The 17339-nt window shown below is 40.3% G+C and overlaps 1 protein-coding gene and 1 long non-coding RNA gene across 2 annotated transcripts in view; one reads left to right on the forward strand and one right to left on the reverse strand.

The window, feature by feature from the left end:
• The window catches only part of RORA (RAR related orphan receptor A), a 736081-nt gene that overhangs the window by 186817 nt on the left and 531925 nt on the right, over positions 1-17339 (reverse strand). Inside the window, exon 2 of the mRNA XM_054531578.1 lies at positions 4638-4667. Coding sequence (XP_054387553.1) covers positions 4638-4667 — 30 coding nt within the window. The remainder of the gene's footprint in view (positions 1-4637; positions 4668-17339) is intronic.
• Positions 7442-13267, forward strand: LOC103892533 (uncharacterized). Its single transcript, XR_656733.4, has 3 exons — positions 7442-7968; positions 8331-8405; positions 12745-13267. It is a non-coding gene; the product is annotated as an uncharacterized LOC103892533 (long non-coding RNA).

A 17339-nucleotide genomic window follows, 5' to 3' on the forward strand; every position in this document is an offset into this window, starting at 1 on the left:
CAGACAGGATCTGGATGAAGGTCTACTAAAAGAACTTCAGCGTGGCTTCTTCTCACATCTGTCCTAATGGAACACCCTGCCAGCAACAGAAATTATAACTGCCGTGAGTCACACTGTGAGTCACATGGGTTGCCACGGAAACCTACTAACTATATCACCAAAGCACCTTCCATTAGCTTTGCCAAGAATGGTTCCTGAGTTTTCCTGGACTGTGAAAACAATGTGGGTGAGCCCCAAGTTTGGGGTTGCTAAGAGTCTACAATAAAAAAGTATGGCCTCAAGGAAAGGAAAAAAAAATGAGAAAATAAGGTTATTCTAGTTTTTGGATCTCCTGAGTAAATGGCAACAATTGTGACAACTTGTTTGGTTCATTTTGTGATATCAACAAATGCCTATGGAGAGGAGGTTGAGGCCTCAAAACTAATTTTCTCTAAGTCAAATTCAAAGCCAAGTCTCTGGGGTGAAAAGTGAATACATTAACCTATTCCATTTTAAATGATTGCAATAAACACTTTTTAAAATGGATGCAAAAGATTAGTTCTCAAAGAAATATTTTGATTTGTGCTAAAATATTTTACTATTGAGAACTAAATCTTTTTATAAATAACACAGTGCTTTAATTTTACATTGTAGGTATTAGCCTGCTGCAATCAAACATTTGAAAATGTACTAGATTATCTTTTAATGGCTATTCATGTTAAATGAAAATATTTCAGAAGGTTCAGAAGCGTATCTTGTTTGGGTTTTTATTGGGGAAAATCAACAACTCAAGTTGGGAGTAAACTGACACATTTTCCTGACTGCTTCCACTGAGTAACCTGCACTTTTCAGAAGCTTGTATCTGTCCCTCAGTGTGGGAGAAAGCAGGCAGGGCAGGCTAGGATAAGAGGTACAAGGACTGTAAACAAGGATGAGAAAAGAAGGAAGTAGCAATGGTCTGATGCCTCTGGAAACGGTTCAGGGGCCTACCAGATATCTTTTGGGTCTGTGTTGTGGTGGCTGTCTGATATATGTCCTCTAAGGTTAGGACTCTATGATGCTAAACTTTCCAGTAGCTGGAAAGAGCTAGGATGATTTGTTGCATCTTTTCGCCTCCATATTTATCCTCTTGTAACATTGTAGTGAATGCAGAACTATCCAAGAAGAATTAGATTAAGAAATAACTCGTTGTCCTTGGCAAATAATAAAAACCAAGACAGCAGCTGATTCCAAGAAAATGATACTTATCTGCATGGTGGCTATTTCAGCAGGAAAGAGACCAGAACAAACTTGTGAAACACCAAAGCAAAACAATCTTGAAGGGGTCCAACCAAATACATGTGCTATATAATCCCCATGAAAAGTAAATTGAAATTCCACACCACAGTGTAAAATTGATCTAATATTAAAAACTCTCTTTTATGTTTGCACACCAAAAACCAACAGCAACATTTCCTATCAACAATTGAAGAACATCACAAATATAAGAATTCCTTGAACAATTTGGGCATGAGAAGCACTAGAAGTCCCAAAGCTTTGTCTTCTCCCACTGGCCAACTAAAGAGAAAACAAACACTTAAGGTACCCTTCTCAGGAACTTAGGAGAAACTGAGTTCTCCAAAGACTATGTCCATGGACTCCTCTGAAGCTTAACAATCAAATTTCCTTTCATGGGAATTTCTGGCTCAAGTCACCCAAAACATTTATTTTTTTAAAGAACAATACCTGTGCTTTCCAGATAACAAGGTGGACTAAAATACTATCTGGTGTCACAACTATTCAGGCTCGTTTTGCAGTATGTGCACCTCTGTCTTGTGTACCTGTGAGCTGACACTCTGGTCTGATAATATATTCTGCAGCTGTACATATTAATTTGTAAGTTGAACAATCTCTCCGTGAGGGCAGTTAGGAAACCAAGATTGAAATTGCTAATGTCGGGTGACTTCAGCTGTCGATGATTATGTAGTCAAGTCTTGACTAAGGTTTCCAGAACCCTGGCTAAAAATGGAAGTTTTGAGACGGTACAAAAATGAATTCATACACTTCACTGATAGTGAAACTTTTTGAAGAACAGATGTCAAGATGATTTAAGAGGAGCTGGAATTTAACATATTAAAAAAAATGTATAGGCAAGTTAGGACAGTTCAGTTTTCAAGAAAAATTCAACAAATGCTAAAGAAGAAGTCATTTGGGTGACTGTTATTAGAGAAAAAACCGATTGATTGTCTTTCCCCTCACAGGCTGTGGGCCCTGTGGAGATGCTAAGATCAGAAATACGATGGGTTGTCTCCTGAGCTGGGTGACAAAAACAATCTCCATGTTCAAGTGGCACAGAGGACTTTCACTAACATGTAACTTGGACAATTCAATTTCTCTTTGGCTTGTGTAAAGTTTTGTGTCAACTGTGTTTTCAGGTGCTATTCTTTCGAATTTTGTCATTTGGCCATTTTTATTCTGGGCCCTCTCCCCCAAATCATGAAAGTAAACATCAACCAAAACAATATCATTTCTGATCCAAATCTTTCTCTCCATTATATAAAAGGAGTTTTAAGTCTTTCTACATTGACTTCAAGCTTAATGCCTAAGAATTTTCTTGCTGATTTTCATAGTTAGAAAGGCACTCAAAGTCCACCCTGTGTGGCTATATCTTGATTTTGCATTAAAGCCAGTATAGCTGATGAAATTCTTTAAGCCTTTGTGGAAAGACCCACCTGGTTCAAGTGTCTGTTATTGGAACACCAATTTTTCCTCTCTAGCCACCACTCTCATGCTGTCATCTAAGTCCCTCCATGAATTTAAACTCGACAACAGGTTATTGTTTCTGCAATAGCCCAAGAAAATTATTCTCAGGGATGACAGTTCCTCGAATGTCTCTCTTTATATGGACTGTCCGTATCCTAGGTAACATCTAGATCTCTGTCTATGTTATCTTATTAGTTGAGATGTACTGTTCATGTCCAGTGGAGCTGAAGTAGTGGTTTTGTCCATTTATCTAAGAGCCAAGTCATAACGCAAACAGTCAGTAGCTTTCTGTACATTGCCAGGTGGCCAGGAGTCCATACCCCAAACCACCATAAACAGTAGGCACAATCATCAGCCCCTGTTGGGGAGAGGCCCAGGACTGAGCTAGCAGAAAGACTGAATTACTTACCACCTCTAGAGTGGGTCCCTCCGGGCCAGGGACGAGCTCATGGGCAAGGCTGTGCAAGGAAGCGCTCTGTACCATGCCTGCCCTGCGGATATACAGAGGACTTCAGTCTCCTGCACTGTCAATCTCTCAGTCATCATGAGCTCAATTATGCACCGACAACAGCAAGAACAAGAACAACAACAACGACAAAACAACCCCCAAAAAGCTAAGGGTCACAGACTACCCTGATGGAGGGACAGCCAACTGGAACTGTGCATTGAGAGATGGAGGTGCCATCCGGATCATGTGTCTAGTACGGGCCTGACCTTTTCATTGTTCCTCAAGCAAACATTCCATTGAAGGCCATGAGAGAGCCACGTGGACAGACTGCAGGACAGGGCCCTCAGAGTCAGGCAACTTCTCATCCAATTTGACGTTTTTTGGTTTTTTCTTTTTTTTTTTTTCATTTTTGTTTTCTACAAATACAGATAGACAGACAGACAAACCCAAGAGCAGATTTCAAGAATCAACTGAGGCACAAGATAAACTACTTTGATGTAATACAGATGTTTTCCCCCAAACGTTTCACATGAAATAAAAAAAATTTAAAGTGTAATTAGGAAAAATTGGGGGATACATCCTTGTTGTCCCTGTATTGTGCCATAAATATCTCCACTGCTTGCCTTAGAAGAATGCCCAAACATATCTCATAGGTAGCATGTATCCGTGGTCTAAAATAGTCATCAAATTCTAATGACACCATTAATTCAAAGCCTAAATAATATGCTGGTCAATTGCAGTGAAAGTTGACTGCCTGCATCAATGATGTCTTGTTTCATCCTGAGGTTCAAGGCACAGTCAAACATCATTGCTCGGATTGCAAATCACAACACCTTACATTGACGTGAGTTTGTAACTTATGGTGTAGTTCAAATGAAGGCAATTGATGAAAGCAGTTGAACCTGAGAAGTGGGATGAATACAGAGCATAAATCCAGCACACGTTTCCACATCAAACTACCAATGCCATTTATCAGGGCCCTCGCAGGCCATGCCCGTGGTCGAGCGACAGCACCTCTATTCCCAGTCAGCATCTCTGCTCCACAGACATGAGTACGAAACGGCCTAATTTGTGAACTAGTGGTGAGGAAAAGGAGACCAAAGTTTAAAAGAAGTCAAGGTGATGTTTCCTAGAAACATACCAGCTCTTCTAAGAAGGATCTAGAATAAGGGTGATCAGTAAGTAATTGATCCTCCTGGCTAGATTTCATGATTTTTCTAAAGCTTCATGGCTTGAAACACTGGAATTCATCAGAATATGTCTCTAGCCTCTCTCTTCAACACACACTCAGTACAAACAGGTGGAGATGTGCCACTTCCGACCACTACAGATTGAAAAAAAAAATGACCTCTGTTGACCATGGATCACAGCTGAAACATTAGTTTATACTTGAAGGGTCACAGCAGCCAGACATATGCGAATTCCAACTCTTCAGAAAACTTTGGACAGAAAAAAATGCATTACTTACATGTATGTGTCTTCTTCGTTACTGAGATACCTGGAAGAGAAGAAACAATAACATAGGTTAGAAAGTGCCCTGTGTGTGCTGCTTTGAATGTCCATCATTCCCAGTGTGCTCAGGAAGGCATTTAGTTCAGATGGGGAAGTGGAAGCAAGACCAGTTTTAATATTGCATAGGAGTGTCACTAGACCTACCCCAAAGGCATGCAACCGTGAATGATGAGGCAGCAACCATCACCTCCTGGTTTAAAAGGTTCTGTCGTAAAAGTGGGGAGCATGGACAATAACTAAACAGGGTTAAACAGGATGCCAGGAGACTCTTATTTTTTATTTTAAGTAGGGGAGACAATCATGTTTATAGGCAGAGTGGGAAAGATTTAAGGCACAAGAGAGCAATGCCAGCCTACTCAGACGAGGGTAAGATGAGCAACACAGCAATTAATTTGCTATGGCCATTGGTTCTGTGTTGACTCTTTAATGAAAACGACCCTTCCTCCTCCCATGAAGCACAACTTTTAATGGTGAGGGGGAAATACATCCACCAAATGTACCTATGTGTCTGTACTCATTAAGGTCAGAAAGGGAATCACTGCTACTTCTCTATAAATGGCCCCCAAATGTTTCATACAGTTGAAACACAACTGAATGAAATGTATGAACACAAACTACGAAAACACGAGCGATTCATGAGTCAGCACCCTTGATATTTCAGGATGATTTATAGGCAGCAGGTGACAAATAGAACTAAGCAACATTTGGCATAGAAGTCCTGATAAAGATAGCATAAATGTATGCTTTGATGCAAACAACACTATCTCCATTTCAGAATTACCACATTTTGAATCCTTTATGCTGCATTCTTCTTGGGAGACGTTCTTGAGACTAAGTAGGCTCAAAGTCATAAAACTGTTGAAAACATTTAGCCTGTGACTAAGAACTGTGGTAAACCTTGAAATTTTTTTTTCTTTCAAGTTATTAAGGGAACTATTTAACCCTCCTTTGGAAAGTAAAGGTTGTTGAAAAATTTGGCAGCCACATCAGACCTATTACTTAGCTAGGGAACATGTCGTACGGGGAAGAAATCTGTTCTCAAAATCCACGGCAGACATTTTTTTAAAAAGTTGGTTCCGAAGTTGTGAGCCAAGACCAAAATCACACACTTGCTCCCCCCAGCACTTTCCAAAGGACTTATTTAGGGAAGCTGAAATTACATAGCCCAACTCAAATTCTTCTCCCCCACCCCGCAACTTTTATTGAAGAAAACTATTGTTTTGTTTGTTTGTGTTTTTTTTTAATCATGTTTGAGTTGGCTTCACAAAGTGAAGTTAGAACCTTCTAAAAAAATCCTTGAAGACTGTCTCACATGAAAACTACAAAAGCGTTCTAGAATTTTTTGAAATAACCTTTATCGTGGGAAGGGAACTTCCCCCAACAGCAGCAGGGAGTAAAGTTTAAAATCTGAATACAATTTGCAACTCCAGCTCATGACACCAGCACCAATAAATTGATACATTAGTGCACTTTCAGCATTATGAGAGATATATGTGTATTTTCCTTAGGAAATAGTGCTTTCTGTAAAATCACTTTGAAGAGAAAGTGCTTAGGCTGTCTCTCCCGATTATTCAAAACCTCCACACAATTGGATTTAATACAGCCCAAAACAGACCTGTCTATATTCGCTGAGTGTGGAACTATTTACTCTTGACATCCAAAGGCCTGATGAAAATACCACCGCTTTGACTTTTCTACTTAAATTTATTATACAGCGTGATGCAGTGTTCTCATCAAATATTTTCATGACGATTACATTGATAATAGATTTTGAAAATCTTCCCAAGAAAGCTGCTTGATCTCGGAGGTCGCAGTAGCTGGCATGGAGCTAAAACTTTTCATTATCTGTCTCCAGGAGGAAGCATGACTTTGGCGACAACACAATCTCTCGGTCCCTTAGTTTTGTTTAACTGTCAATTAATAATCAATATAAATAACTGGGAGCTACACTTATATTGGAGTTGCCAGATTTAGTAGATAAAATACAGGCTACCCAGTAAAATTTGAATTTCTGATACTAATTTGTAGTTTATCTTACATTCAAATTTAACTGTGCATTCTGTATTTTATATGGCAGCCTTAACCTGTACAAGAAGAATGTAAATTATATTTATTATAGCCCATGAAGATATACCAATCAATTAATAAACATGTTTTTATGGAGAAAAGCTTAGAAGACACACTCCTGACACAAGAGCAATATTTTTTAAAATTGCATTACAACTGCTTAATTATGGAGATATGACTGTGCATGATATTTAATTTTTTTTAACTTGGCCATTCTGAAGACAGAAGTCTATTTCCCTAGAGAAAGTGAACAAACAAAAACAATACAAACACACAAAAGGCAAATTTAATGAAAAAAATCAGAAAATGTATTGGAATTCTCTTTGTTCCTCTGAAACCTAATTTCTCCATAGAAGCTCTAGTACTTCATAGTAAATGATTCCATAGAAGTACCAAGAAAAGCAGAAAACATCCTTTTCATTTCATAGATGGGGAAACTGAGGCTTAGGAAAGTTTAATTGGCATAATAAAACATTTCTCTGTGGAAAGTTATATTAAACTGGAAGTACACTCATGGCAAATCTTTAAAAATGCTAGTGTAGATGTACCCTTAAAAGAGTAAATACTCAAAAAAGTTTTACTCCTTGGAGCATACCACTCAGCAGTCAGCTCTGTAAATAATTTAAACCTATGGGAGTGCCCTCAGCCATATTTAAACCAGGAAGACTCATCCTGAGTTTGGGTGAAAGATGTACTCAGATGCTGATGCAAACACATAGAAACCACAGTCCCTACTACTAGACGAGCATATTGAATTGAATCTAGAATGTTCTGGAATATTCTAGAACATAGTATTCTGCCAGGAATCCAGCTGTCTGAATTACCCACACTTGCCCGCCTTAGGCCTTCATTCGCAGCAGGCATGTGTGCCTGGGTTTGTTACCAGCAGCCATTTTCTTACCCTTAAATGAGGGATGTGTCTACCCTTTTCTTTTTCTCATTTTCCTAGCGGTTACAAGATTCCTGTTTTTCTCACCAGGAAGAGAGTTCATCCTCAGTGAGCTCATAGCAGTCCTACATTGCCAGTGTTTTTCCTCAAGTGGAAGGAGAAAGGCCTTCAGAAAAAAAATCTTATGCAAACCTAGTGCTACCACCAGCAGTAGCTCTGAATCAAGATTTTTGGGAGAATTAGGCTTACTAAAGATAAACTACAATAAGTCTCAAGGAGGCAAATAATTCTAATTCTAATGAGGAATTCAAGAATAAAGGCAGCTCTTAAGGTAACTAGATCTGGAGTCAAGCTGACCTGAGCTTGCGTTTTTGCCCATTTTCCTGCTTCTAGGTTGAGAGACCTTGAGCAAGTTACTTAACTTTTCTAGTCCTGAATTTCTTGGTTTTTAAAATTGTATATAATCATGATGACACTTAAAAGACTGTTGTGAAAATTAAAGGATTTAAGGATGTATGAAGAGCTTTACAAATTGGGAAGTGTGACACAAATGACTTTGGTAAGGGGTGAGCAACTCACATAGTATTAGTTTAACCAAACTGAATTACCATGTGCTACTGAAAGCTATGCCATAGCTACTCATGATGTCCCTCAGTTTCATACTGACTCATGGCCTAGGACTCTGGTTTTCAGATCAAGTACTCTGACTAGAAAATATCCTCATATTTGATGGAAGACAGCATGAGACGGAGAACCAAGTTCCTTAAAGTAAGTGTACTCTATTCTAGATCCCAAGCTCCATTCTCTTTACTCTCTAAAGTCTAGGGAAAGAGCCTGATATGGTGGTGGGTACCCGTAATCCCAGCTACTTGGGTGACTGAGGCAGGAGGATAGCTTGAGCCCAGGAGTTCAAGTCCAGCCTGGGCAACATAGTGACACCCAGTCTTAAATTTAAAAATATAAACAAAAGGAAGCTACCTACTCACTAGCAAGTGGCTGCATTATCCAAGTGGGCTGCTGATCAGCACAGGCAAGGACTTTGGTCCCCACTACCGAAGGGCATCGAACCAAGTCCAGCTGTTGTGCAGGTTTTGATTCACTTCCAAATGACTGGGAAGAACACCAAGATCCTTCCCCAGAGATTCACAAACAGACCACGAGCAGGGTAATGCTCTCTACAGAGATAGGGACTTGATAGAGCTGTGGTGAATGACGGGGTGGAACCAAGTTTCTAAACCTAAAATACACATACACCCTGAGCCCAAAGTGAACACAGTGGATGACTTGGGCAAATAATTTAGCTTCTCTGGGTCTTAGTTTTCTTATATGCAGAATGAGGTAGTCAGTGACATTTTTTTTCTTCGAGACAGGTTCTCAGTGCATTGCCTGAACTGGAGTGCAGTGGCACCATCATAGCTCGCTGCAGCCTTGACCTCCCAGGCTCAAGCCATCCCCTCACCTCAGCCTCCCTAGTAGATGGAACTACAGGCATGTGGCACCATGCCCAGAGAATTTTTACTTTCTTTGTAGAGATGGGGGTCTTGCCAGGTTGTTCAGGCTGATCTCGAATGCCTGGCCTCAAGCAATCCTCCCGCATCAGCCTCTCAAAGTGCTGGATTAAAAGTGTGAGCCACCTTGCCCAGCCAACATGATTTCTTAATTTCCCTTCCAGTTCATCAACCAATGGCTCCTTGCCCTGCTTCTAAGCTATCAAACCAAACCACATCTTTCCAAGCAACAGGCTGTCAGATCTATTTCTCACTGTAAGAAATCCAATGTAGCTCATAATCAAAGGTAACCCCCTGAAACTTTTTTCTTCTTGCCTTTAACAACCAAAGAAGAAAAAAGGCAGTGCCCACAAAAGGTTATATAAGTAAAAGATGCACTTTTCTTGGGCGATCTTTAAAAATTATCTGGGCTAGAGAAAAATGGTACCTTTTGATAAAGCTGTAAGACTCCTTCTATTTTACCCAGATACACACACACACACACACACACACACACACACACACACACACACGGCAGGTGTATTTCCAGATTTCCAGGTAATGCTTGAGCACAATTTCTAACTTAACAATATGACAGAAGTCTTAAATTGCCAATTAAACCCCTAAAACTAAGAAGGCTAAAAGGCCCCATAAATATTCGGTCCAAAGCAAAGTTGGGCTTCTAATACAGCAAAAATGCTTGACTCTCTTTAACTGGCTATGCTTCAAAGTAAAGCAAAGGAAATGTCATGAAAATATCACAGATTTAGCCCTGCCATGGTTATCAGTAGGGAAGTTTCATTATAGTCATCCCGGAACAGAGCACTTCAGGAATGTAAGCTGGTATTTCCCATCAGTGCCAAATCTTGGACCAGTTAACTTTCTTGACGGACTTCTAATTGTCTCTTGGTTTTTAGGAAATTGTCTGGGTATCCAGTTAATTTTACTTTTTTTTCTTTTTTTTTTTTTTTTTTTTTTGTAGTAAGAGATGGCATTTTTCCTCTTCCCAAATTTGGCAATTACCAAACTAGCATTTCCAGAGGCCTTGTATCCTGGACAAGGCTCTAGACTTGATGCCACTCTGCCACTTTGCCAGTATTCAGCCTGTGTGTCTTCTTTTGTCCTCTTTTGCAACGAGAAAACAACTTTTGAGATAGAGATATTATAAACATGAAAAAATTCTGTGTTAGTATTAAAAAACAAACAGGCTGGTCATGGTGGCTCATGCCTGTAATCCCAGCACTTTGGGAGGCCAAGATGGGTGGATCATGACGTCAGGCGTTTGAGACCAGCCTGGCCAACATAGTGAAACCCATAGTCTCTACTAAAAATACAAAAAATTAGCCAGGTGTGGTGGTGGGTGCCTGTAATCCCAGCTACTTGGGAGACTGAGGCAGGAGAATCACTTGAACCTGGGAGGTGGAGGTTGCAGTGAGTTGAGATCACGCCACTGCACTCCAGCCTGGGCGACAGTGCGAGACTCCATCTCAAACAAACAAACAAACCACTCAAAACCATGCCATGTAGATTTCCTTTTATTTTAAAAATATGTCAATATTTTTACATTGCAAGTGAATGTGGCAGGGAGGAAGAGATGTGTTGAGTGATAATGAACAAAGTCTTGAATTGGCCCAACTCCTGTCTCTACACCAGGCTTGCACATTGACTCCTCCTTTAATTCCTAGAAAAGGAGGGCTCCAAATCTGAAGGCTTTCACAAGATTTATTCTCCCTCCCTGCAAGATGTCTGAGTTAAAGAAGACACCTATTATTTAAGCTATGAGAGCTTGGGCAAATAGCTTAACTTCTCTGAGCCTTTCTTTTCTTATTCCATAAAATGGGAATAAAATTCTTAGGACTAGGTTTATAGTAAAATGTAAGATAATTCACGTGGGGCACAGGATATAGTACCTCTTTCCTACTAAAGTATGTTTCTTATTGCATACACCTTGTGAATACACTTTATATTAGATAAACAGAGAGACAACCCTTGATCGGACATAGGCAAAACCCATTAATCCTGTTATTAAATGGGATAATCCGGGAAGGCAGCATTGGAGAGCTAAGGAAAGAATTTTCCAAATAAAACCCAAACACTTAACCCACTCCCTGCCACATTCTCAACAAGCATGCTGCAAAGGCTGTGGTCTCCTGGATCCACTATGCTCTCCTGGATCCACTGTGCTCTCCTTAATTCTTCTTGACTTCCTCATTGTGAGGAGCTAGCAGTTAAAACAGCAAATTTATATGCAGTGCATGAACACTAGCTAAGAAACGAGGCCTGGAATTTAGGCTTCTTTTTTTGAATAGCTAATAATTGTTTTCTAAAGAAAAAATATCACTTTGTGCTGGCCTTATGTCTCCCTCCTCCTCAATCCTGAGTTGTCCCAGGAGACTGCTCCATTCTACACATAGTCAAAAAGAAAATCTATGCACGAGGCGGATCCGCAACACAGCCCGAGTAGGGCCTCGCCAAACAAAATGATGTTACAAAACAATGTCCTTGTCTAGGACAAAAGAACTATTAATGATAATCAGTACATATTACTGAAAGTGCTCCAAGTAATCTTTGGACTTTGTTTCAAAAATTCTTAATGGACACTAATGCTTACAGTTCACTCAAAAGAGAAATAAATTATGTGCCAGGGTTGCAGGGACCAAGGACAACACGTGGAAGGCATCAAAGCATTAGCAATGTTACGACAATCAAATATTTTGTAATTGCATAAAAAGCCTTTAAAAATCATTTAGATATACTAATTATGAACATTAATAATACTGTAATGGGAGGTTTCTTTTATGTTCAATTTCAGCCTAGGTTGAGCTGTTTCGGCAATAATATTTCAGCTCTTTTACCAACCAAGGTGCTTTTGACGCCATGAAAAATATTCCATTTTAGTTTGAAAAATGGTTATGGGAATGGATAAGAGGAATTTTTCCCGTTTTTTGAATTCGAAAAAAAAAAATCTGTAATTGCTCTCCATCTCTAGGTCATATTTCCTGACATTAGTGCCCAGAAATATCTTTTAATTTTGGACAGGCAGACCAGAAGTATGCCCTCTTTCAAGTCCTGCCTTTATCTTTAACAAAACAGTTCCAAGGACAAAGCCTCATTCCGGGTTCCCCAGCAAAGGCAACATAAAGAGACCATCAGTCTATCTGAGAAAGAAATCTTCAGACAAAACTTATTTGGGAAACATCCCTCTTCTCAGAGATAACTATTCAATGCACTACGAAAAGTCCATACGTAAGGAGGGTAATTTCTCTTGTTATTTACTGGTCCCAGTGTATGATTAGTACTTATGTATAGTAAGAATCATAAGAAGCCTTATTTTTTCAAATTGATTTCCTTTTATTGAGTGTCTGTATGGAAGATGATGCTATCCATTAGATATTACCTGGTTGATTTAAATTTGATCTTGCAGCTCTGAGGGCAGAGGTGTGAACTGATACCAACACTTTCAGCTTAGCCTTCTAGAATTGAGCAGTTTTATCTTCTAAGTGAATAATTCAGCTCAGGTAAACATCAGCAGCTTTCATCATGCTTTTCCAGAAATGCTTTACTTTACGTGCCTCTGCAATCTGTTAAATCTGTTTATCTTTTGTCACTCATATGGACAGGTACGGACGTGAACTGTCTGTGGGTGACTTGCCTGGATGCCGGCTATAGCTGCAGCCCCCAAAGTCGAAGCTACCAGAACAGGTTGGATGAGGATGGCCCAAAGATTATGGAGTTGCTGGCCCCAAAGCAAGTCAGACACTATGGGAAGTTTGCATGTATCATGCCCTTGGATAGACAACCTAAATCATACCTCATCGAGCATGGATCCTGGTCAGCATACCAAGTCAAGGCAAGTAAAGACTGAAGAAATATCACCTGGTCTGCAGCTCCCCCAAAACGAACTCTGCTACTGATGACAGAAGCATAGATAGACCAAGGGAATCACTATGTAATGATGAAGGAAGGAACAACCCCATGCATTCACTTATGTCTTGAATCACCTACAGAAGAGAGGGAATCTGCCAAAGTGGAGACAATAGAAATTCGGTTCTAAATTTGGAGGAAATGAGGCCCACTCTCAGATAAGATGAAAAGTAAAAGCGCTAGGATCCAATGGGGGTATTAAACAAATATTTAAAAGTAGAGAGGTGGTGACCAGTTATTTCCTAATATATAGAATACCATGGGTCCAGAAAGAATTTTTTAGAGTATCAATATTATTAACACTTTGAAGAAGACATATGAAAAACTGATTAAATTATAAATTAGGAAATCATAGATCATTACTATTTGTAGCCTCTCTACTCCCCTCTGATTACAGAACTTTAGGCAGTTTGTCTGGATTGGTGATTGCTGGATAAAAACTCAAGAAAAGAAAGTAGCCATCAAGATACTTCTCTTGGGAGGCTGACGTGGGCAGATCACTTGAGGTCAGGAGTTTGAGACCAGACTGGCCGACATGGTGAAACCCCATCTCTGCCAAAAAACACCAAAAAAATTAGCCGGGCATGGTGGCACATGCCTGAAGTCCCAGTTGCTCAGGAGGCTGAGGCACAAGAATCGCTTGAACCCAGGAAGTAAAGGTTGCAGTGAGCAGAGATTGTGCCACTGAACTCCAGCCTGTGTGACAGAATGAGACTCCGTCTCCAAAACACCACCACCAAAATACTTACCTTGCATTCACAGATTTTATGAAGAAAAGTTTGGTATTGTTAGATTAGATGTATAAGCTATGTTCCCATATGGGATTTTAGAGTCAGGAAATCTGGATTCTATTCCCAGCTCTGCCACTTACCAGCTATATTATTTGGGGCAAGATACTCTCTCCGATCCTCAGTTTCCTCATCACTAAAAGGAGAGGAAAAAGATTTCTTCTTTCATTCTAAAATTCCACCACTAGAAATTTTAGGAATTAATCATGAATATACACAAGAGTTACCATAATATTATTTATATCAGCAAAACATTCAAGGGAACACCCAAATATTAGCAGTAGAGGATGGCAAATAAGGCATGATATGTTTACCGAATGGAAGACTCTACCATCATTAAAATAAAGAAAAATAAATCAGAGACAATGATGTTCCAGCTGCATTGTGAGAAACAAAAAAATTCAAAGTCCCAAAGCATAGTATATCATTTTGTCAAAAAAGAAAAAAAAATGTATAGAAAAAAGACAAAAAATACATACACCAAATTAATGAGAGTGATTATCTCTGGGTGGACAAATTATGACTGATTTTTCTTTGTCTGTGTTTTCTAAAATTTCTATAAAACACCTGTACAAATAAAATTACAATAATAAGAAAGAAAAGTTAATATTAAATAACTATTCCACAAGGTTACTGTGAAGATAAAATGAAATAAAGCACAGCAATGTTGACCTAATATTAGTTTTTAATATTGCAAACATCTCTCTGTGACTGTTAGGAGACCCAGTTTCCTATGGCAAGTACTAATTGCATTATCCTTTCTAGAGAACCCTACGTGAAGTCTGAAGTGAAAGTGTGATAGCATAGCTGGCTACTTTCAGGAGCGCCCTATGGTGATGGCTAATCTGATAATACTTGCCAAAATGGTAATCATAACCAATATGCTGATAAAGGTCTGAAAAATAAGGCTTGCTTAGTGCCATGTATTTTACGCAGTGCTTGAGAATGCAGTGAGAGACCTAGGGGCTGACGCGGGACAAATTTTGACTCCTAGGAAAACCACCATCCTTTAGCTACCACACAGGTGTTTGCCTAAGCCAATGACTATAGGGCATATGACTACAGTGTCAACACATACCAGCAACCAAAGGCCCGTGGAGACCTCTGCAGTACAGGTGCTACCTCAGAGACTGATCACAAAATCCTCAAGGCAGGAGTGAGCCCTTTCATCAGGATCCCCTGAGAAATCTCCAGGAGTTAGTGCCCTGTAATATAAAGAGGAGGACCTCTGGAGTCAGAAAGACCCAGGTTGCAAGCCCAGTTTCACCTACCAACTAGTCGTTTCACTTGAGGCAAGCTACTTAGCTTGAGCCTCAGTTTCAGTATCTGTAGGATGGAAGTAAGGATACCTTTTTCATGAGGCTGTTGTGATTATCAAAAGGTATAGGCAGTGCAAAGCTGAAGGCGATCAGCTGTCAATGAATTCTATTATCTAAGCAATGTTATCTGATGGCAATGCATCTTACAGGAATGCACTGGAATGTTCCACAGAGAAGGGAAGGAAAAAAGGCCTATATGTCCTTGGGATGTGACAGTAAGGTGGCCCTGAGCTTCAGAATAAACTATGGGTTCTTTTTGAGATTGACATACCTTGTTATATTTTGATTGATTTCAACTAGCACAGTTCTTCTCTTTTAAATTATTCTTTTTCCATTTTTCATTTTTAAAATTTTAGTTTTAAAAAGGTTGTAACGGATTGAGTTGCATCCCCCAAAGAGACACATTCAAGTCCCAACTCCTGATACCTGCGAATGTGACCTTATTTGGAAATCATATCTTTATAGGTATAATTAAGATGAAGCAATACTGGTCCAGGTGCCAGTCATCTGAATACTGAGACTAAGTATTTAGATTTAGTCTAAATTTAACGACTACTATCTCTGTAAGAGGAAGGAGAGGGAGATATGCATTCAGGGACACAGACAACACATAGAGAAAAGGGCCACATGCAGATGGAGGAGGGATTGGAGTGACATAGCTATAAGCTCAAGAATGCCAAGGATTTCTAGCAACTACCAGAAGCTAGGAGAGAGGCTTCAGGAACTTCTTCCCTAGAGCCTTCAGAGGGAGCAAGGCTCTGCTGCCACCTTGATTTTGGGACTCCTAGCATCCAGAACTGTGAGAGAACACCACCATCCTTTAGCTACCACACAGGTGTTTGCCTATGCCAATGACAATTGGCGTAAAACAATTTCTGTTGTTTTAAGCCCCCCAGGTTGTGGCACTTTGTTACCACAGTCCCACGAAATTAATACAAAGGTCCAGGAAATGTTATGAGTGTAAGGTGTCTGGCAATAATACCCTGGGATCCTCCAAAAACAGAGTGCAGCTGTTTTCTTGCTGCCCCCATCAAATCCACTCTCCCATTCCTCCAGGGCAGTCAAGTTTTAGATGGACACGTAGCCATCCAGTTAGAGGCTGTAATTCCCAGAGTCCCTTGCAGCTGGGTATGGCCACAAGACTAGATTCTTACCAAGACATGTGACCAGGAGGGGCGTGTGTAACTTCCACGTCACTTAAAAGGAAGCTGTTCACTCTGGATATCCTTTCTCTCTCTCTTCCCATGGACTGGAACTTGCATAAGGCCATGACTCAGCTGCAGCCATGTGGGCAAGGCCACCTTTGGAGACAGGAGAGAGCACCCAGACAGGACCTGTGAGCAGAGCTTCCTTGGCAGCCTCCACGGCTCCAATACCACAGGAGAGAGAAGCCAGCTTCTACCTCATATAAGTCACTGTGTTCTTGAGTCTCTTTGCTACAATAGTTTTCAACCTTTACCCTAACAAATACACAGGGTTAGGAAATAACCAGTTTATAGATTAAAATCCCCAAATGTTAGATCTGGAATACACTGAAGAAATTGTACCTCTCCCTGAAAAAGGACAGCAAACTGGGACTCAGAGGGATCAGGCAACTGTTTCCAAGTCAGCCAGCCAATTAGGAGCAGAGCAAAAAGTAGCACCCTACATAGGAGTAGCTCTGTGGGCTCTGAGGCCTGGACGCATTGAAGTCTTCCTGTTACCATACAGGACACCTCAACTGGACCCAGGAACAATTTCACTAGCCTCACTTAGAAGCTCCGTGTAAGCCAGAGTGACTTTTTGAACTATAAATCCGATCACATCAGTCCCCTGCTCAAACTCCTTCCACAGTTAAGAGGGTCCTACATGATCCGGCCGGCCTGGTTCTCCAACCTATTGTCTCCTTCTCTCTCCGTCTCACCCATCTCATTCTTCCACACTAGCCATCTTAAATTTTCTCTAAATCTCGAAGCTTGCTCCAGACTCACATCCTTTCTGTTTGTAGTTCCCTTTGCCTGTCTCACTTTCCCTCTACTTCTCCGCAGGTCTCCTTCACATCCATGCTCAGCTCTCATCTCCTGCTAGAATGCTTCCCAGCCAGCTTATCCACATTTGCTCTCCCTGCCCCATTCTCCACTTTGCTTTACTTTGTATCTTCACAATAGTTCCCTCCTCCTGACATTCTATGATATAGTTGTATGT

Source organism: Pongo abelii, chromosome 16, assembly GCF_028885655.2.
Source record: "Pongo abelii isolate AG06213 chromosome 16, NHGRI_mPonAbe1-v2.0_pri, whole genome shotgun sequence".
Classification (NCBI taxonomy): domain Eukaryota; kingdom Metazoa; phylum Chordata; class Mammalia; order Primates; family Hominidae; genus Pongo; species Pongo abelii.